Raw genomic sequence first — 22873 nt, forward strand, 5'->3', positions numbered from 1 at the left:
ACAAACTGTACTGCGCTAAATAAAAATTCTGCTCTTAGATTGTTAATGGATAACTTACTGAAAGTAAAACTCATACTAGTACCTTAGTTTCTTTGCAACTTAAAAAAAAAAAAAAAAACCTCCACAAATCTACAAAGAATTACAAAAGTTTTGAATAAACATTTGACTTAGTTCAGGTTCTTCCAAATACCTGTCGAGTCTATTTATGCTAAACTTTCACATATAAAAAAGACACAAAGTTACCCATAAAAGTTTGTAAAGAATTTTATTATGCAGCTTAGGTAGCTCTGCATTCTACTAACAAAAAAGCATTTTCCACATCTTACTCAACCTAACGAATTATATATATAGGTTTGTGATTTTTATCTACATCACTACAGTATTACACTACTGAAGAAAACCTTCCTTTCATTTGTACTTTGGTGCAATTATACAGTAGGTACCTCTTCTCCCAGAAAATAAAAATATTCTTAATCTAAGATTAAAACGGAACAAAGACATTAATGCCAAGTTTCTTGCACCACTTGGTAAAACATTGCAATAAAAGTCAAAACTGGATGCTGCTTAACACAAAGAGCATGAGAATGCCAGTTTCAGTCAAACCTGGTAGGAATGGTTTAGCATCGGGTTTATCTTTACTGCAGTTTTCACATATGATAGGTGGGACTGTACCACAATGAAGAATAGTCACATTCTTCACTTGCACAAGAGATTCAAATATTGGACTTGCACACAGGAAATGTTGCTTGGGGCTTAGCAATATACAAACAGATAAAAAATATTGCCTTAGGAAAAAATTCACAACTGTTTGACTAAACATTTGAAACACTTTTATCACAGCTTCATATATTAAAAAGTTTCCTCCAGAGATCCTTATTTATGAAATAAAACCTAGTCGCTATCATCTGACCCGTGTTCTGAGCCCCGATCCGAGGCCTCGTTGTTGGATCCCTCTGGTTCTGACTCATTTCCGGAACCTCGGCCAGAACCCTCGTTATCAGATCCTCTCTCCGAATCTCGCTCTGACTCAGCACTTGGGGAAGCCGGCCGAGAGTCCACCTCCGATCCGGCCGAGGGGCTCCTCCCAGACTGCAGAGATTCATTGTCCGACTGTTCGGACCCCGAGGGCCTCCTCTTCCTGGGCGGCTGGTCGCTGTCTGAATCCTCATCTGACCGCTGTCTTCGGGGCCCGCGGGGGCTGCCCGCCTCACTGCCAGACCTGTTCTGGTTCTCGTCGGAATCGCTCTCGGAAGAGGCTCGGTCCTTCCGCGGCTCACCCTCGTCCGAGTCGCTGTTGCTGTTGCGGGGATGTCTGGCAAAAAGACAAACACTGTCAGACACCAGGATTCTGGCCAACCTGACAAGTAGAGAATGTGCTTTTAGCAAATAAGGGCATTTAATGTTCTATTTCTTGACTTGAACGGTGTTCATACAGATGTTCATTTGTGATATGTTTTGGGTACTTTTTAATAAATGTGATATATTTCACAATAAAAAAGGATTAAAAAGGAAAAAAGAATCAGGCACTTTAGCTATAAGCAATATAAACAGTGAAGGACGGTCCTCACTGGCTTTATTAGGCACCTTTCATTAGAACAGAGCATTAAATTTCATATATAAAATTATGAAAAAGGGTAGTTTATTTTTATAAGCAAATCCATAGCAGCCCAGGAGAAGCCCGGGATCTCACTTGGCTGTGGAAACTGGAGGTGAACCCTGGCCCAAGGCTGGACGACTGGGACACTTCCTGTCAGTGCTGAGCAGTCAGCTTTTCTCCCCCTGGATCTGCTACTGCACTGGTGCCCTCCAGCCAGACCTGCTCAGCTGGGAAGCTGGGCTCGGGGATTCTGCAGCTTATTACCAGCTGTGAGGGAGAGCAAGGGTGCTGGTGCCTCTGCAGGGAGTGGTGGTGGCACCGGGGAATCTGCTTCCTGAAGGCTCTGGAGAAAAGAATATCCCTTTAACCACTCACCCCCCCCCCCCCCCAGCGCCTTGGAGAGAGGACATACTTCTCTGGCATATTCCTCAGTTCTGGTTCCCACTGCAGATATCCCAAGAAAGGAATTCTGAATCCTACAGGGTTCAGTCTAAGAGAGGTGAGGGAGGTGAATATATTACGTTCTTCTGAAACCTACATGCACACACATTACGTAACTCAGGTCACTCTGACAGAATACGAAGTGGCCAAGAGGACACTAAATATTCATTCTGTGGGCGCCTGGGATCCAATTCACTCCTTTGCATCTGGCCAAATAAGCAAGCACGTCACAGTGGTTGGGACAAAGTCTAACTGATGCAAGTGGCTCCAATCAACTTGGCCTTGGCCTCAGGTGTAGGTTTGGCAGCAGCTCTCACACTGACCTTTCTGGCTAAGCATTTTAACAGTGCTCATTCCAAAACCACACACTTCATTGTTCTGATCGCACATGCCTCTAACCAATGGGCCAGAGCAACCCTGTGGGCAAGGGCAAAACAGTGCCGTAGGGGAAAGCAACCCGAATTTGTCAGCCAGTGTCTTCAGAGAAAAGGGGAATGGCAGATCTTCACAGACGGCTCCTTATAGATCCCTACCCTACAAGGCCAGCCTCACACCAACCAGCACTCCTAGTCCCTCAATGTGCTAACCTCTCACCTCTGCCTCAATCTCTAACCAACCAGGACTATCTATTCTTTTTCTAACACTCAACTCAAACCACCTCTCTTTCACAAAAAATATCTCTTACAGCTTCCCAACTCCAGATTAGGTATGGTCCCTGGAAAACAATAAATGCAAACCTAAGTGATAACACTTAACCTACTATATTACCTACAGTATTACACTACTGAAGAAAACCTTCCTTTCATTTGTACTTCAGTGCAATTATACAGTAATTCCCCCAGAAAATAAAAATATTCTTAATCTAAGATTAAAACGGAACAAAGACATTAATGCCAAGTTTCTTGCACCACTTGGTGAAAGATTGCAATAAAAGTCAAAACTGGATGCTGCTTAACACAAAGAGCATGAGAATGCCAGTTTCAGTCAAACCTTGTAGGAATGGTTTAGCAATTGTTTTATTTATCTGTGATTCTCCGCTGCTTCTAAAGCATAAATTCCTTGGGGGCGGGGTCTACATCTTTTTCCTCTATACCCCAGTACTTAGCACACCAACTCCTACAATGTTCAAATGTCTATTGAATGAATAAATGATGTGATGACCATCAGAAGAACATGGTATAGTAGAGTTATCATGAGTCCTGGTCTTAAGATTCCAAATTGGGGGTGGGGGGTGGGGGGCGGGTGGGCACCTCAATTTTGAAGGGCAAGTTCAGGACAAGTAAAAGCAAATATTGCTTCACCGTTGAGTTGTGAGGTAAAGGAGAGTACTGGACAAGCTGTCTAGGATAAGCCCTCACCAAGCGGGTGGAGCTGAGTCACCTCAACATGGGAGGAAACGGTCAAGCAGTCCCTACCTCCACGTGACCAGGATCGGGCTCCTCCAGTCAATGGTAGTACAGAAAAATGATACATTTAGGAAAATGGCATGCAGGAAATTTCAGCTAATATCAATGAAGAAATAAGATTTCAAAATAGGTTTTCTTCTTCGAGGGACAAACACATAGTGGGACAAAATGATGGGTTAGAAGAAGATGGGTGCAAAGGTTTCTTCCAACTATAAGGTTCTAAGAAGTTGGAAGAGAATGTGGAAGAGAATTTTGGCAGTGACCACTCTGTTTCTTTCCTTCCTTCCTTTCCTCCCTCCCTCCTTCCTTCCTTTCTTTGTCTTTTCACTGTTTTTATTACTCAAAAAGCTTCATTTTTTAAATTTACCTTTTTGACTCTGTGCTTGTGTCTTCAACACTTTCACAATGACTTTGTGCTCCTCAGTAAGAAAAGCATGCCTGGCCTTGTCACAGCACAATTTACACACATGGGCCCACCACAGGCCCTACTGACATGCTTTTTTCATTTTAGACAACCTCATTAGAACTTCAGGTCTCACACACTAACTCCATAGAGAGTGCTTAGGCACACACCCCATATGGATTTTGGCACTTTCCCACCCTTTTTGGTGTAAAGGTAAACAACTCTATTACCAGGGATTCGGGCCTGGCTAGTTTTGCTAGAGGCTGTATTGTAGGATAGCCTATAATGGTATGTCAAATGCTGGACCATTCTGAATGCTTATAGAGACCGTCCCTGGAAGAGCTCAGTTTATCTTTCATTGGGAAAATATGCCTACCCTTCATCAGCAATCTTCAGTTTATCCTCATCCGAAGAATCATCACTTGATGATATTATGGCTTTGGATTTTATTTTTCCCTTCATTGAAGGAGGCAGACGTTCTGGCTTGGGCTAAAGAAAGATCAAATATAACAGATCAGTCAAGACTCTCACGTCAGGACATTTTGTTCAATTGGGTTTGTACTATAATGATACATTCAAACAGCAACCAATAAATTCCAAAATCAAGAGTCAGCGCTTGAAGAAACTGCAGGGAAAGAATGTATTTTAGTGTACGACAACCTTTTACGGAGAACCACAGTATTATAAACTCACCGCCTTCTTCTTCTCTGCTTTTGGTGGGCGGCGCTTTTTCGGTTTGGGGCCATTTTCTGTGTCTTCATCATCAGATCCTTCTTCTCCCTTTGTAGGTCTTAAGCAGTGAACACCAAGAAAAAGTCTGTCAAGATTCACGCATGCCTATAAAGTCTACTTGCCATCAAAACATTCATGTTCGCCAACTAAGTCACTCTTGGGCCCTCTTATTGATCTAAAATAAGGCTGAACCTTGCATGTGGTGGTGACAGAGGATGTGAGACAAGACCCAGGTTCCAGACCTCAACATCTCCCTGACCTTTCTTCCTTCCTAACTACTCATTCTAGGCCAGCTGATATCCTATTACAGCTTCAATTCTATGGGTCTGTGTGAATGAATTAATCAGAATCTTTCCCAAATATAGTCATCCAAGGGTCTGGAAGAACAGGCCTAGGTAAGAAAGCCCATTGAAGGTTCCTGGACAGGGAAGCACCAGGGAAGAGGAACGGGACACCTTAGAGGCACCTCCAGGAGAGAGATGGGCAGGGCACCACTTATCTCAAAGTGGATGGCACTGGGCAGATTAAAAGACCTTGCTTTCACATGAATTCACTTTTTAAAATATCCATCAAAACCATGAAGTGGGCATCACTATTACCATTTTACAGGGAGGAAACTGAGGCACAGTGACTTATTCTAAGATTGCACAGGGACAGGTAGTATGGACACACAGGGTTTTCTCATTCTAAATTGCATACATCCTCCAATAAATATTACAATTTTAAAGATACAAGAAAGGCAATTAGTTCTAACTTGTGGCTCTCAGAAGGGAAGTTGTGAAGATGTGAGGTGATTCTAGTACTCAGGGGCCTTTAGTGATCTCTCTAAGGATTAAACAGGAAGTGGGGTATCAAGAGGCTTTACTACCTGGAAGATCAAGTGATTTCCGGGTGTTTGCAAATTCTATACATAAGATTGATTCAGAAAATGAGAGGTCTTTGCCATCTTTCTAAGGTTATTTATAACACATTGATAATACCTTCTCCTCTTTTTCTTCTTTCTCTCTCCACCCTCCTCTTCTTCGCCTTCTTGCTCACTACCACTGCCCTTTCTTCTCTTCTTCTTTTTGGATACTGGCAGGTCTTCATCGGTGTCATCATTGACAAATTCATCAAACTCTCCCTTCTTAGAACGCTGAAATCCAAATAAGACTATAATCAGCTCTTTCCTGGCTGATGGAATGTGGCTGGAATTCTAAGGTATAGAAAGAGGCCATATCCTCTCAGTCGTGTGACAAATGGAGGATTTTGTACCAAGTCACATGGAAGAGGTGCTTGGCGAGGCCCATATTTTAAAGACTTCTAATTAGGATGGCAAAAATCGTCAACAACTTAGGTAGTTCACTACAAGGTAGAATGTGCTCAGCTAACACTGGAATGCATTTCTAAATGAAAGCACTGTCTGGGAAGACGGTCCTTAGCTAAGGACTAAGTACAGAGTGAGTGAATGCCATCGTTTTTATCTTCATTTCTGGAAGTCAGGGCAGGGAAGGGGGCCAGCAGTGTCGGTGGGAGGCGTATCTTACCCGTCCGCCGCCACTGCCTCTTTTCTTTTCTTTCGCTGCTTCAGTCTCTCCAGTAAACATGAGAATGTTTTTGGTCTTCTCAACGTACTGGGCCCGCTGTTCTAAAAGTTTCTTTTGCTCTTCCTTCTCTCTCAGACGTTTCTCTTCCTAGAAGAAAAAAAGGGGAGAAAAAAACCTCATCAAAATGTTCTTATGGTGAAATAAATCATAGCTACCATCAAAAGGACTTCTTTTTTATCATACAAAGTATATGTGTGCACATAATTCTTTAATTCTAGCATAAGCCACAATAAATACCTGTTCTTTAAGAAGTTTCTGCCTTAACAGTTCTTTTTCTTGCTCTTGTTTGGCCCGCAACTCCCTCTCTTCTTCGTCCTGTTTGCGTGCCCGGGCCACATGGTATTGGGCCTGGCTCAGTAAGTCAGAGCACTGCCTAGAACATTTCAGATTTAGAGAAACTTGAGTGCAGCCAGTGTGCTTTTTGTTCAAAACTCAACGCATCTGTTTTCCTTATACAAATTAAGAAGTCTGAAGCAGGACCATTAGCTGATATCTATGGGAAGTGTTAATGAGCAAAATTAACTTCATTTCCCATAAACCTATCCTGTCAACCATGTTAAGTTTCCAAATTTTAAATGTCCGCCCAAAGCAGAGCTAAAAAGGTCTTCAATATTATCTTCACATGTGACTCAAAGAATCAGGAATCATATCTTGATTCTGGTGACACAGCTGATGTAGTTTCACAGCCAATGTAAGCACTAAACAAATGTTGTCACATTCCCTGAAAGAACCCTCAGAAGAAAGCCTTGGTCCAGGCTGGGGTCCCAGAGAGGAGTGGGAAAGACTGACCCCTGACGGAGGAGGACCCTGCTCACTGAGTCCCTCTCCCAGCCCACCTTGCCATCACCACTTCTCCCAAAGTCACCATTCACAAACAGTAGTTACCTGGCTTCTGTGGCAGCAAGGGCCAAATCGAATCTCATTTTATCTCCCACTTTACTCAAGTAACTGAAGTATCTAAACAAAATGAGAAAATAAAATACTTAAAATAATTTAAATAAAATAGGCCCTTTAGATTTTTTATCTGTTGTACAACAATAGTCTGAGAAAAGATTTATACATCAACTGACTTACATGCACGTATTTAATACATCAAGGGCTAGCATCTCAATAGGAAAATTATATATGCAACCCACTTAAAAAAAGACTCTCATCAATATGCCACTCAATCTGTTCAATAAAAAACCAAGTTCATTAAGAAAAGCCAAGTTATGCTTAATGTCATCAGTAAATTAACAAATAACCAAAAATCTGTTCAAGCAATGAATATTTAGCACACACTGAATTACAAATAAATACTATCAAGTTACACACATTTTAAGCTGAATAAACGTATTCATTATTTAAGAGGAAAGGCCTTAACTTAACTCAATGAAAATTAATATCCCATGAAAAGACACATTGGCATAACAAAACCAACATAAGTGGAACCTAAAAGTTTCAAGTGTGTTAAATGCGGGGTCATATTACTGTCAGGTTAATGAAAAATCTAAAAATGAAAAGCTTGCAAAGCTAGCTAGCCAGCCAATTCTGGGGATCTGGCTCTGTGATCCAAATCTGGCAGGATCCCAGCTACAGTTTGGCACCACCTGGTGGCAGCTATCTGCTTTGGTTTAAAAATCGCTGGAATGATTTGAATAGATTCCCTTTCAAGATTCTCTTTTTCTAAGAGATTCCCGAGAAAAGTAATTTTTCAGCACTTTTTGAGACACATACGTCTAAAGAAATAAAGCATTTCAAAGGTTGATTCTACAAACTCTTTACCTATGTGCAAGCTCCAGTTCTTTCACAGCATTAAGTACTTCCTTTAGATTACTCTTCTCATCTTTCAGGACAGAGGTAGCTAACCTTTGTAGGACCAAGGCCACATTAAACATAAGAACTGTATCACTGGGTGCCACATGTCTAGCCTATAAGTAAAAAACAAAGTAAATATTGCACATCATCTAATGACACAAAAAAAGATTTTAGTCAAATATGAGTGTCAGGTATGTGAACATGCATAAAACAGAATAAAATGTATAAGTTATTTTTACCTTCAGCAAAGTCTGTTTGCATTCCTGCAACTTGCCACACTTGAAGAGGGCCCGGGCCAAATAGAGCACAACTTCAGTGTTCTGGTGCTTATAGAACTTTCTGAGGCAGTTTTCATACTACAATAAAAGAGGAAGTTAAAACTCAACAAGGATTAAATGATAGTTATTTTGTAATAAAATTTCAAACAATCTTAAAGCTATATAAAAACATATTTAATCCCTTAAATTGTTAATTTCAAAGAATCTGAGAATGATTTTTGACTTTCACCAGGATACATTTTTACAACATAAAAAATCTGAAAAACTACTAGGAATAGCTTTTCCATTTGAAATTTGGATCAACATAGAAAGGATAAGCAGATTGGAAGGCCGTTTTCATTTTTAGCAATACTATTTAGAATCAGCTACTGACAACTTATTAGAAGTCACACACCTTGCTCCTTTGGGTTATACTCTCCTCCACCTGTCTTTAGGATAGGTGGAACCTACTGGCAATGGGCATGAGAAGCTCATATTTTTGGCTGTTAACATTTTGGAAAACCAATAATATAACAATACTGGTATTACTTTTGCCATGCACATGCCACTTTTTGATCATGGAACATATCTTGTCATAGGTAAGTTCTTTTTCATGAAAGATGCTTAGACAGTTTTTCCGATTATCTCTAGTAATCAATGGCATTTTAAAAGGCGACATTATCATTCTGCAGATCAGGAAGGCGCACCTCCAAAAACACAACTTCTGAGACTATCCTATGCAATCTGGCTTCTGTAAGTCCTTGTGACTAGTGCCGTTCTGATGTTCTGAATGCAGTAATAATGCCCACTCTTCTTAGAAAAAAGGTTAACCGCTCTGCAGAGCCTGGCTGCTCTTGCTGTCTACCTTTAGTAAGAAGCGTGCTTTCTGTTACCCTAGTATTTCCCTTGGAGCCCAAGAGCCTTTGCACTTTTGGACTCTTTTACTTCAAGTTTGAGCACTCAACAAATATGAAGCAACTGGTGGATCCAAGGCTCATGTCTCTGGACACCAAAGATGGGCCTTCACATTATATAATTATAAATCTATGAATTGACACAGTTTCACAAGAGAGCATGCAACTCCATGACAGGGCCAGAATGGTTCAGAAAACATCTGCTCAACAATGACCACAAAATAAAAATATCTGGAAAGATAAGACGTTACCATCTGGACAGCACTGATGTATTGCTTCTGTTCCACATAGATGTGTGCCAGGTTCAGCCACACATCACTGATATCTGCTGTTGCTTCTCTTACTTGGGCAAATACATCACGAGCTTCACGGAAATACCCTTTGTGGGCCAAAACAGCTCCTAAAGTTAGAAAAAGGTTCACAGTTCAGAATTTTCTATTTGTGGCGGGAAAAACAAGCGTAAGTCCATTTTAAAACAACTAACTTCTGATCTACAACATTCCTCCAAAAGCACTCATTTCACAAATTATGGAGATCCAAGTCTCATAATCACCTATTCCATTGGCAGCATACAGATTCTTTGCATCATTTCTGAGTACTTGCTTGTAGATAGCCAGAGCACGATCTTGATGGCGCTTTTCCTATAAAAAAACAACCACCAGATGTTATACAAAAATTCAAACAAGAGGAAACAAGAATCAGTTTTGTTTTAAAGAGACAAAAAGAAATTTACTTTTTCTCTATCTCGGGTGGGCTGATGCAAAGTTTGGAGCCAGACGTTGCCAAGGGCCAGCATAGAGTACGTGTCACTCTGTGTAGACGGTTGTTTTAATATCCTCTCAAATTTCTTCTGGCCTGGACCCCATTCTTGTTTCGCCAAATGAAGATTACCAATCAAAGACCAAGCATCTGGATGGTCCTGAAACACATATAAAAATAAGTGAAATCTGTTAATTTGGATTCAGAGAGATCAATTATCTTTCCACACAGCTGATTACTGAAGAGGTTTATAAGCTACATTTTCAACAGTGTTTTCAAACTGAGAGTTGTTAAATCAATTTAGTGTGTAATTATCAGCAAAAGAAGTGCAGTAGAATGGAGTAATACAGTAAAGATATCAGTGTCACCCACATGGCAAGAGCACACAATGACTAGCAACTTTCATTTCAGCTGTTTGTATACATGTGTGTACTAAGCTAAGATGTGAAGCCTATTTCTTTTTTTTTTTAAATATATTTTCATTGATTTCAGAGAAGAAGGGAGAGGGAGAGAGAGATAGAAACATCAATGATGAGAGAGAATCATCGATCAGCTGCCTCCTGCATGCCCCCTATTGGGGATCAAGCCCGCAACCCAGGCATGTGCCCTTGACAGGAATCGAACTTGGGACCCTTCAGTCTGCAGGCCAACACTCCATCCACTGAGCCAAACCAGCTAGGGCAGTGGTCAGCAAACCGCGGCTCGCAAGCCACATGTGGCTCTTTGGCTCCTTGAGTGTGGCTCTTCCACAGAATACCACGGCCTGGGTGAGTCTATTTTGAAGAAGTGACGTTAGAAGAAGTTTAAGTTTAAAAAATTTGGCTCTCAAAAGAAATTTCAATCGTTGTACTGTTGATATTTTGCTCTGTTGACTAATGAGTTTGCTGACCACTGAGCTAGGGCGTGAAGCCTATTTCTTACTGTGGGCCATATAAAAAAGTTAAGATAAATTCTTTTTTTTTTTTTTTTTTTTTACAGAGAGGAAGGGAGAGGGATAGAGAGCTAGAAACATTGATGAGAGAGAAACAGATCAGCTGCTTCCTGCACACCCCCTATTGGGGATGTGCCCGCAACCAAGGTACATGCCCTTGATCGGAATCGAACCTGGGACCTTTCAGTCCGCAGGCCGACGCTCTATCCACTGAGCCAAACCGGTCAGGGCAAGTTAAGATAAATTCTATACTCTTTAATATCTTTAACAAATGAAAAAACAAAACAAAATAGGGAAATACCAAGATACTAGAAATATGATAGCCATTAAAAGGAAAAACTGATTTACTGGGGGGAAAAGATGAAATAATTATTTTTCAAACCTAAATGTTAATATTACCAACCTGATTAATCTGAAGCGCTTCCTTAAACCAATCTGAAGCCTCATAAAAGTTTCCTTTATCTCGAGCCATGGCTCCTAGGCGCAGATAGCCTGAAAATGAACATTTAAAAGTTTTTGCTTAAAATATTAGCTATAAAGGTCATAATTTTAAAGGCATACATTTGAAACAATTGGTTTTTGTTTAACCATTCATATGATGAACAGAAAAAGTCCCACAGGTGAAAAAATATCAAGCATCAATATAACTAATTAATAATCTAACAAGTTAGAGCAACTCGGCCACTATCAAGTCTTACTGTTTGAAATCTCAGATTGACCTCTCCCACTCCATTTCCAATGCTAGCACCCTGTTCCAAGACCTTATCTCAAGCTAAATTCTTTTAAATGCTTAGAGCTGTTCTGTCTCCAATTTCTCTCGGATGCACAGCACTGTCAAGTTACTTTTTCTTACAAAGCTGCTTGTTATACAGCAAAATAGTGAAAGCATGGATGACTAGGGGTTACTTGTTAGAAAACCTGTACCCTAACTGTGACTCTTTCACTTAAGTAATAATAATAAAGGTGCCACACAAACGTAAGTTATTTTCTCCATAAAACGTCACTTTCCTCAAGAAACCAACCATGGCTGACTACTGCCTATCAAATCAATTCAGATTCAGTCTGGCATTCCACTAAACTCTTATTGATTATTGCATCAATAACAGCATGTCAGGAGCCAAGTTAATAGCTCCTGATTTGACCAGTCAAAACACCTTAGCTTTAGGTTCTTTTAAGGAAGTACAGAATATAAATTATATTCAATTAAAAACTTCCCAAATTTTACAATGTTTAGGTTGTAAAAATTCAAGGTAGAACATTTTTAGTAATGATTATTTCAAGGAAAAACACTACTCTTTCTCACTATTACAAACACTGCAAAAATGTTTATATATGAAAGCAGGACCAACATAAAGGTAAATCCATCACCAAGGAGTTGTTAAGTCTAATAAAGGTAGCTGACTCACTGAGATAGCCTCACCCATGAAATAGGTCCAATTGATTTCTAGTTGTGTCAGTTTCTAGCATAAATTTAAGGGAAGCTGCATTTTTTTTAAGGCCACAAATTTGCCTTGAAGAAAAAAGGGGACATTGAAACCTTCAAAAATTCTTTACTATTGGTTTTAAGAAAGATATTTTTTTAGGCTAAATTTCCGTTGCCACTGTGGGAATTTTAATACATTAAAATGAATTTCAAATTCTTACAATCAACATAGTTAGGATGTTCCCGTAAGATGTTCTTATAGAGTTTTTCTGCTTCATGGAATTCACACATCGCCTCATACAGCCTGGCTAAGTTGTAGGATGTTGTGACAGAAATGGCATTATAATAATGTTCATCATGTTCAGCTTCAGCCTTTGCACGATCCAGGGATGCCAGAAAATATTTCTATAAAAAAAGAAACTTGTTTTGTTAAAAGACTTAGTGGATACAGCTAAAAAAGTATGCATTCAATTTGATAGTATAGAAGAAGAGACTATCTATTTTCTTACCTTTGCCTCCCCTAGATTTCCAAGTCTAAAATGGAGGGCTCCCACATTATTTAGAATCTCTGGGGGGACATCGGCCTGTACTTTTTCCTGAAGGATCCGTGTTGCTGTTCCGTAGGCTGAGAGGGCACCCTGTATTTTCAAGGTGAGCAGAATAAGGTGTAAGTGTAAGTGAGTGAGACATATACTCCACCTTGCTTACAAAAAACACATTAGGTAGGAGATGAAAAGCATTACGAAAATACCTGGATATCAGTCTGTTCTAAGATTTGTGCCAATTCAATCCAAGCTTCAACATCATCAGGATACTGCTCTGTGACCTTCTTCAAATGGCCCTGGGGAAAAGAGTGTAAGCTAAAGCATTCGAGCTACAAGCTGTCCAAGTAGAAAGTGGTGGCTACTCTACAACTGTTCTTTCAACTGGAGCTAGCTCAGCTAACAATGGCAAGAAATAAGGAATGAGTCTAGGGAGAACTAGGTAACAGAAAATAGCTAAGATTTTTAAAAAATGTACCTTGGCAATGTCTCGTTTTTCCTGGTCTTCTGAGGCAGCATACAGAGAGCCAAGAATTTTCATAGTTTCATAATTATTAGGATAAGCTTTCAAAACTTTCTCAAAGCACTGAGATGCATTTTCTTTGTCACCTCGATAAATATACATTTGTCCCAAACCAAAAAATGGCAGCACAAAAGAGGATGAGGCAAACTGTGTGGCTTGATAGTAGTACTGGAAAGCTTGGTCATAATCTTCCTAAAAAATGAAAGTAAAGCAGGATCAACAATATGTACAAAGTGTTTCAAAGATGTGAAAAACTAGAAAACAAAAAGGATTTAATATTTAGAGAAGGCTGAAAATGATCTTACCTGAACATGGAATGATCTAGCCAGCTGGTAGCAACTTTCTGCTTGCATAGCCTCCACTTCTGTGTTATGGAATGCATGGAGGGCCAAGTGCTGGACTTTACTGTAATCCTGAACAACGAAGATCGGAAATCAACGGAGTGAATTCAAACTCTATCACTCTCAACTTTAAAAGGCTTCTTTTAAAATGTTAACTGAACTAACAATAACAGCACTGTATACATATCACTAATCGTTTTTCTCATTTCACTTGCTGATAAATTTAGGGGAAATAGGAACTAACATTTACCCAGTACTTAACATTTGCCCATTATATCTATTACTTTCTTAATCCCGACAACAATCCTTTGCAGTAATCAGCCCTATTTTTGTGATGAGAAAAACCTAAGAGAGGTTAAGTCCCTTATTAATATGACAGGAGCAGTCACAATTTATTGAGAACTACTACGTGCCAAACACTATGCTAGGGATACTTGCATTAGTTCCAAGTTTAGTCAAAATCCTGCCAAGAGTGTCATTATTACCATTTTACTGATGGGGAAGTGGAGGCTTAAAGAGATAAAGCGTGTTGTCTAAAGTAGAAAAACTAGACTCTGAATTCAGGTGTGTTTGTTTAAAAAATATTTTTATTGATTTCAGAGAGGAAGGGAGAAGGAGAGAGAAATAGAAACATCAATGATGAGAGAATATCATTGATCAGCTGCCTCCTGCAGGCCCCACACTGGGAATCGAGCCCAGGACTGAGCAAACTAGCGATCTCCTGGTTCCTGGGTTGATGAGCAACCACTGAGCAACACCAGCTGGGCTGAATTCAGATGTTTTTTACTCCAGGAAAATGTTGTATCACCCGAGAATAGCAACTGCCAGACTGAATTCAGCTCTATATGAATGCATGGGTCATGACATTCACAACAGACCTGACTTTCATTTGGATTACCGAAATCATATAGATTCCAAGAGTATAATTCTATAGTACATCATTTGTATATTACATTGTATGTCTATCACCTAATGTCAAATCTCCTTCCGTCACCATATATTTGACCCCCTTTACCCTTTATTTTCCCCTCCCAGCCTTTCCCTCTGGAAACCACCATACTGTTGTCTGTGTCTATGAGTTAAAAAAAATATATATTTTTTAAAAGCAAAGAACTTTAAGAAATTACTCCTCTTACCTTTTTGAAGAAAAAGTGATTTGCCAAGTGGTTCAATACCATAGGGTTGCTAGGATCAATGGTATAAGCTCTGGAAAGAAGCTGGACACCATTTTTGATGGAATCAGCCTGAAAGAAAAACAATGATGACAGGGCTGAGTGAAAACATTACTTAATTAGCACTTTCCAGTTTTCTTTATAGTCTGAAGAAATAAGGTTACATAAACCTAAGTTCAGATGCCAAAATATAGCTCTTGTTTTAGTTGACCTTCAGGGATAAAACACTTCAAGCAGTGAATTAAATTGTAAAAATTTAGTTTTCTTATAATTAATTGCAGAAGCACCTCCACTGAAAACCCTGTCTAGGCAATTATACAGGGAAGCATCTGAGAGCTTCCTTCTCAATACAGGATAGAACTTTACAAAACCAGTACAGAGGTATTTTATTTTTTGACATTTATCATGCTAGGAATTCATAGGAAAGGGTTCCAGCAGCTCTGACTCCTTTCCATTGGTTCTCACAAAATGTGTTTCTCTGGGTGGAGCAGGCTGACACTTCAATTGAACCCATGTACCTTTCTCTTTGGCTTCTTTTTCTGATCATTTTCCTTCACACATTTCTTGAAATTATCTCAACTGTTAGAGTGCTTAATATGCTCAATACGTACATTCGTTCTCTTGGCAAGAATCTTGCCCTTAACTTGCTTGTTCACAGCAATGCCCACTGCATGCTGGTGACCTTGTAGACTCTCCCAGTTTTGCCATGGCAACATTTGTGGGGTGTTCCTTTTTGAAGAGTGCCCGTTCCCTCGATGTCTACACTATCACCTTTCTTGTAGATTCGCATGTGTGTGGCCAAAGGAACAACTCCATGTTTTCTAAAAGGCCTGGAGAACATATATCCGGTGCTCTCCTCTTTCCCTTTGTGTTAGTCATTTTGGTGAATTATTGGAAGATGGTGGCTCCAGCCAAAAAGCAGAATAGAACTTCTCTAAGAGAAAGCCTTTTATCCTTTCCCTTTCCTCCCTTCTTATACATATAATAATGAGATGCCTGGAGATGTAGCAGCTATCTTACAACTATGAGGTGACAGATATGAGGAGGAAAGGCCACATAGTAAGGGAGGACAGAAAGATATAAAACCCTGGGTTTGATGACAATGAAGTGCCAAATCCAAGTCTAGCTGGTTTAGTACACAATGAAAAGCCTTATGTTTAAGTCACTTGTGTGTGCTTTTTGTTTGTTACATGCAGTTGAAAGCACTCCAAACTGATAGTCTATAATCTCATAACTGAGATTCTGAAATCCAAAAACCTCTAAAAAAAGTTTTTTATTATCTTGGAGCAAGCTCATTTGGTGGCAGACTCTGCCTGAAGCGTGAGGCTATCCTATTGGTGTGAATAGCCACTCCTTTTGCCATAGAAATATAAGTTCACATTTGGGTTTGAGTCCTAATAACCGGGTTTTCTATATTATGCAGTGCAGGCGCCGCGTTACATTTCTATAACCTGAAATCTTGATTTCTGAAACACTCTGGCCTCAGGAGTTTTAGACAAGGGACTGTGGACCTGACTATTGGCCAGGATTTTTTCACTCACATACCTCTTTATTGTTGAGCTCTAGAACAGCCAGTCCGACCAATGCTCCCACACATTTGGAATTAAGTTCCAGCGCTCTGCTGAATGCGAGACGAGCTTTCTCCAGTTTGTTAAGTTTCACAAAGCAATGGCCCATTCCTAAACGAACTTCCGCTAAAAAAATAAATTCATTCAATCTGTCAAACTAGAGCATTTTAGGATTTAAATTTTAAAAATGCTTAAACATTCTCTATTCATGAGTTGCAAAAAAAGCCCCCAAGTTAACCTCAGTATAACTACAGTTAAATTTTGTGGTATATTACAAACTTTATTCACTGTAGGTTAGATCATACTACTCTCTCCCTGTCCCCCCAACCCTGACCCCTTCACCATAGATACCTTTCTCACCATAGAACAGAACACCTATAACACTGCTATTTTTCTTGTCTTCCAACACTCCTGGCTACACTATCTCTACAATACCTAATTTTTGAAGAGTAATTTAAAAAGATAACAAAAAGCTTCATTAAGACCTTTTATGACTGACTACATGCACATATTATCTCTGTTCATAGCTATGCTTATACACACTGTTTGATTTTAAGGCCATGCCAAAACTAAAGGACCTCTCCACTGGTCACAAGATCCTAACTTCACATATACGTAAGGGTATTTTTCCTATATCATCCAATTTTCCTTCTCTACTAAATCATTCTTATCTACACACATTCTCCCATCTTAAAAAAAATCTTGATTCCATTTCCCTTTTCCTTTGTCAACCCATTCCTATTCTTCCCTTAACAGCAAAACTTGAGATCTAAAATAATGGGATTTTAGAAGTAAAAGTAGTATAGGGCAAAAAGATTATAATATCATCTACTACTCAGTTTTCGAATCAAACATAGTATGTTTGTAAAAGTCTCAATTCTGTCATTTCAATAAACCTACAGTATCTTTTCAAAACTAACTTTATAAGCAACTGCCAAAGCCTTAATATTTTAAGTTGGATCAAACACAGCTTAGACTTAAAATAAGGTTTTCCTCTTACCTGGACATCCTGGGTTAGTACGCAATGCTTTCTTATAGTAAGCAAGAGCTCCCCTGTAATCCTTCTTGTTGAATGAAATGCAAGCTTTACCTGTAAAGATTTTTAAAAATAAACATGCACTAATTAAAGAACACAAGTCTCACATGCTCTACACTCACCTAAATCAAATACACCTCAGTAAGAAATACTTGAAAATAGTGAAAGTGACTTCTATCAAAACTTGTTTTCCATAAGGGTATATTAATTTATGCCTATAAATAAAACAGTCCTGTCTTTATATTGAATGTTAACAATAATTAAAATAGCTTAGAGTTGTCCAAATAGAGATTGTTTATAGACTCTTTAGAAGTGGATAACAAAATTGTTCTAACTGGTATATATTTTAGTTCTATAATTTCAACAAAAACAATGATCTATTACAGATAGTTCTATTATTAATAAGGTGAAGCTCTCTACTTTGGTGTCCAGCCCATTACTAAGGAGCTATTATGAAGAGATACATTTCAGGCATATGCTGAAAAAGATAGATTTGTAAGATGTTTGCCGAAAATGACTTACCAAGGAGGGCTGGAATATTATTTGGAGACTGGTTGAGTACAAAATGAAACTGTGCATCAGCCTGATCCATTTTGTCACCTTCAAGTAGGCAGAAGCAGGCTCTTCCCAATAAATGGTTCTGAAAAAGCAATGCATCATGTTTGACTTCTCTTTACCGGGACTAACCACAATTTAACATGAATGTATAACACTAAAGTGAAAACCATGTAGAAAGGAGGTGCAGCATCACCCAAATTCCTCTATCAACTGTAAGGTGTTTAAACTAGTAACGAGCAATTCTTAATAGCAAACTGAGAAATTATTCTGAAATGCAACAAGTCTCCTGTGCTAGAAACAATGACACAAAGAAAAGTTAAAACTTTAAAAAGTATGCTTGAAATTCACCTGGAGATGTTGGAATTACTGACTAAACATGTGGATAAGTTTTGTATGCTAAATTACTTAAACAGTACAAGGACCAAAGAAATTCCAATTTTAATAAGGGGAAGAAAATACAAATAAAATAAAAACAAAAATCAAGGAACCCTCTTCATTTTGACTATTTATATTAACCATATTTTAAGAAAAATTCTCTCAAAAAGATCTATTGCCTATCATACACATTTCTTTCATGTAATATTTTTTCCTTTCATAAATTCAAAGAAATATGACTTATTTTACCTGATCATACATAATAATTTTATCGGCCATTGTATACAACAGGGTTGCCTGTGTAATAAGATCTTTCTTATTGTCCTTATTCTTTTCCTTCCGAGCCTGTTGTACATAGTAGGCCGCCAATGTATCCAAGCAAGTCATCTGGTCTTTTTCATGGTCTCTATAGTCCAAATTGCCATCTATACGCGCTGCTTCCAACAACTTTACAAACTCTTCTGTTTTTCCTTGTTTGTAGTATTCCAACTATGAGGTAAAGAATCAAATCAGAATTACTAATGCATATGTCCATATAAAAAGTTGTACACAAATCTTTATAACAGTTTTATTTGTAATAATCAAAAACTGAAAACAACCTAGTTGTTGATCAACAGGTGAATGGAGAAACAAGCTGTGGTTCATATGTACAATGGCTACTGTTCAGCAGTAAAAAGGAAGAATTGTTGATGCATATTATAACATAAATAAATCTAAAATTATTTTGAGTGAAAGAAACCAGACAAAAAGGAATACGTATTATATGATTCCATTTATATAAGACTCTAGAAAATGCAAACTAATCTTTAGCAACAAAAAGCAGATCAAGTGTTACTTGGGCACTGTAGGGGGCAGGAGAAAGTTAGGAGGCAAGTTTTAGGGGGTAGGGGGATGGACATATACATTATCTCCATTGTGGTCATGATTTCACAAGTGTTTATATATGATAAAACTTCTCAAGTGGTACCCAAGAAATATATGCAGTTTATTATAGGTGGCTTATATCTATATAGCTATCAAAATTATAATTTACTACAAATGTTTCCAATTTACTTCTTACCTAGCAATAGTTGCTTTCAAACTAAATCAGAGCCCAAGAGAGAAAGCAATAATGAGAGATATAAAGAACTTCAAACAGAAAACTTGGGTTTTGGCTCTAGATCTATCAAAAATTATCTATGACTTGGGGCTTGTTGAATAACTTCCCTAGGCATGTTTATTAATTAATAATAAAAGAAATATCAATCATTCATTAACTACCTACTATGGGCCACATACTATGCCAGGAGCTTCATATACATTATATTTAATCTGTACACCACCCTTAAAGTGAAGACTAACATCCCCATATTTTAGATGTGGAAACAGGCTCAGAGGTAGATTACTTGTCCAGGATCACACAGCTAGTTAGCAGCCATGTTGGAATCTGAACAAAGGACTCTATAATCCCAAAGCCTACACTCTTCTCTATGTAACAAGCAATAGCCCACAATGTTTCACCAATTTATTTTACCACCCGCGCCATGCTAACTTTTCACTACTCCAATTTCTGTATAAGTGCTATCAAAGGAAACATTTGTACTAAAAAAAAAACAAAAAAAAACACCGAAATTACTTTCTGATTTTAAAAAATGTGTAGCAAGCATTAATGGCTTGTTCTGCATAGACAAGAAAGCTATGTATCTTTCCATAAAAGTGGCCTGTGGCTCACTTGCTTAGGAATAATGATTATAGTGTTTACTCTATTACGATAATCACTATAATGTTCCCACAAAAAAGGAAACATCATTATGCAGCTGGTGCTGGCAAGGTGGAGGGTGGTAGAATTTTAGGATCTCTGAGGTAATTTTCCTGAGAATTTCCAGTAGTATTGATGACCAAACAGGATAAAAACCTTAAGCCCATGATAAGCTTTATCCATAAGGGCTTTTGTGAGTTAGTCTGGAAATTAATCACCTTCTAGAGTATTTTATGGGCAATGTTTTATTTTATGGGAAATAATGTTAACTAGCAATGTTTACATCCTGACACCTTGTCTTTTCTCAGCTTATCCTTAAACATTAAGCTATCATTGAATAATCAAATACTTAATACAGAGTACTATTTAACTTAAATGAATTTTGCCTTTACCAATATATACTTTTTTGTTCCATAAATGGTAATACAATTAACTACTATACACATGGTACAATTAAGTTATTTATGCACCTGAGCTCGCTATTACTGTATCTGAAAAGTTTTCCCAGTCAACATATAAAAAAATACTTGTTTCATGAATACTGACCGCCAAAGCAATCCATATGTGCAGTTGTGTGTGTTCCTGCTTCAAAATACTGATAACTTCATCCCCCTCCGGTAACTGATCGAAGTCAAGTTCAATGACCTAAAACACAAAATGCAGGTTTTTAACCTTTCTTCTTTTTAAATTCACATGTCATTGCTGCTTTTCTTGAATATACATCAATATGGATATATGTAGAGTTTCTGCTCACTTTCAGAAGGGCTGAGCAAGTGTACTAGTATATATTAGGAAATGTTTAAGGAGCATACAAGTAGGTTGGTTATAAGTAATATTAACAGAAAATGCATGGAGAAGCAAACAAGTCCTGTTAGTTGTCTTCAAATCACAAATCACTACAACTATAAGATACTACAAAAGCTTTGTTTACTCAAAAACTACAAAACAAAACTCTGCTTAACATATATTTGCAGGCAGAGTGCAGACAAACATCCCAGAAGCAATGCCAAGTTGAATGCCACTGTACACATTAATCATCTGTGTCACAGACACATCTGAATGTGGGCACAACCACAGCAGTAGGGAAATATTCAGGAATTAGAAAGTGGTGATGGTTACACAGCTTTGTGAATATTACTGAAAAACACTGGGTTTGCCCTGACCGGTTTGGCTCAGTGGATAGAGCGTCGGCCTGCGGACTCAAGGGTCCCAGGTTCGATTCCGGTCAAGGGCATGTACCTGGGTGGTGGGCACATCCCCAGTAGGGCGTGTGCAGGAGGCAGCTGATGGATGTTTCTCTCTCATCGATGTTTCTAACTCTCTCTCTCTCTCCTTCCCTCCCTCTCCGTAAAAAAATATATTTTTAAAAAAACCAAAAACACTGGGTTTTATGGTAAGCGGATTATATCTCAACCAACCAAACGAACAAAATAAGAGAACATCAATGCTGAAAGCTCTACTCGGACCAGCCACAGGCCCCCGCGAAGGAGGCGTCGGGAAGGGAAGGGGGTGAATTCTGTCAGAACATAGCAACGGCTATATCTTGGGGTTCCTATTTCGTGCACCGGGACAGACTCGAGTTTCTAAGGGAGAAAGGACGACATCCTACCTATTCCCAGGGAAAGACACCTGGTTTGAGCCGCAGAGGGACCACGGTGACATCACCCACCTCGGTGATCTGTCTTCCAGCTTACTGAGCACTCTCACCCCCCTGCGACCGTGAATTAGGAAAATAGCCGAGTATTGTCAAACGAACAGGCTGGAGAGGAACTTTCAAGAATTCCTTCTCGGGTGGCCCTAGGCTGCAGGATCGCACTGTCCCCAGCCTGGGCGGGCGCAGGGGGGCTGGGCACCGAGGCGCGCAGAGCTTCGGCCGGGGTGTCCGACCTGGGGTCCGGGAGCGTGGGAAGAGGGGACGTGCGAGTTCACCGCCCCAACAACCCTCCCCGTGCTCGACACTCACCTCGTCAGTGTCCCGGAGGGGAATCTCGATGGAGCCCCGCGACATGATGAGATCGAGAGGCGAGCGGGCGCCCTGCCCCGCCGCTCCGCAGCCGGTGCTTCTGGCGTCCGCCGCGTCCGGAGGTCGACAGTGGTCCGGGGTCTGGTCGTCCCCACCGCCGCGCCGCGGCGCCGCCGGAGCTCCGGCTTCTCCTTCCCGTCAGCCGCTGAAACAACGAGCAGCAGACGGCCTCCGGTCACTTCCGGCAGCCCGACCCCCTGTCCCGGAAGCACTCCCGGCAGCAGGGCCTATTGGACAACAGATCCCAAAGCTCTCCTTGACTGGCGCACTCTCCCACCAGCCAGCCGCTTCTGAGTCTGAGCTACCCACGGCCACGGGCCAGTATATATAGGCCGAGGGCGGAGCCTCCCGCCCCGCCCCGCCCCTCCCAGCGGAGCGACCAATGAGGCGCAGGTTCGGGGCCTGCCCCTGACTGACGTGTGACCTCCAGGCAATGCTTTTAATCCGCTCCTCGGAGCTGGGGACTGGCCTCTGTGGAGTGGGCGTGGCCAATCTTATTTTCCTCAACTATAATGAACATTTTAATATAATGTTCATTTGTGATCATTTTAATATAAACGTTACATGGATTCTGTAATCATTGTGATAGTTCATGTATTTTGTGCTTACCGGTATTTTTTTTTTTTTTTGGTTCTTTGAAGCATATGAGAATAGATTTGTGACTTTGATAAAATTGTTGAAGAATTTTATTAAACCTGTAATCAAAGTTTTGATTAAATTACAAATTTGATCAAATATGTTTTAATTACCG

At 39.6% G+C, this 22873-nt stretch overlaps 1 protein-coding gene and 1 pseudogene across 2 annotated transcripts; both read right to left on the reverse strand.

The window, feature by feature from the left end:
* Nucleotides 1-264: 264 nt before the first annotated feature.
* On the reverse strand, nt 265-22405 carry CTR9 (CTR9 homolog, Paf1/RNA polymerase II complex component). Its single transcript, XM_079787106.1, has 25 exons — nt 22063-22405; nt 20646-20744; nt 18611-18850; nt 17951-18068; nt 17393-17482; nt 16370-16518; nt 14789-14896; nt 13617-13724; nt 13267-13503; nt 12998-13087; nt 12756-12884; nt 12468-12651; nt 11227-11315; nt 9867-10052; nt 9687-9774; nt 9385-9533; nt 8202-8318; nt 7930-8075; nt 7051-7122; nt 6403-6538; nt 6106-6252; nt 5560-5714; nt 4541-4637; nt 4224-4336; nt 265-1312 (listed from the first exon to the last, which is right to left on the reverse strand). Exons 1-25 carry the CDS (start codon nt 22105-22107, stop codon nt 892-894), a joined length of 3513 nt encoding a protein of 1170 aa, XP_079643232.1. The 5' UTR covers nt 22108-22405; the 3' UTR covers nt 265-891.
* LOC307108858 (large ribosomal subunit protein eL21-like) lies at nt 15228-15703 on the reverse strand (annotated as a pseudogene). The gene has a single exon. The product of its transcript is annotated as a large ribosomal subunit protein eL21-like (transcript).
* Nucleotides 22406-22873: the final 468 nt, after the last annotated feature.

The sequence above is a fragment of the Cnephaeus nilssonii genome, assembly GCF_951640355.1.
Source record: "Cnephaeus nilssonii genome assembly, chromosome: 13".
Classification (NCBI taxonomy): Eukaryota; Metazoa; Chordata; class Mammalia; order Chiroptera; family Vespertilionidae; genus Cnephaeus; species Cnephaeus nilssonii.

Excerpts from the sequence above, each read along its gene's own strand:
- CTR9 (XM_079787106.1), bottom strand. The coding sequence starts at position 22,107 with ATGTCGCGGGGCTCCATCGAGATTCCCCTCCGGGACACTGACGAG. Across the intron at positions 13,725-14,788 it reads ATCACTTTTTCTTCAAAAAG|GATTACAGTAAAGTCCAGCA; the intron begins GTAAGAGGAGTA and ends TTCGTTGTTCAG. Across the intron at positions 13,088-13,266 it reads AAAAACGAGACATTGCCAAG|GGCCATTTGAAGAAGGTCAC; the intron begins GTACATTTTTTA and ends TCTTTTCCCCAG.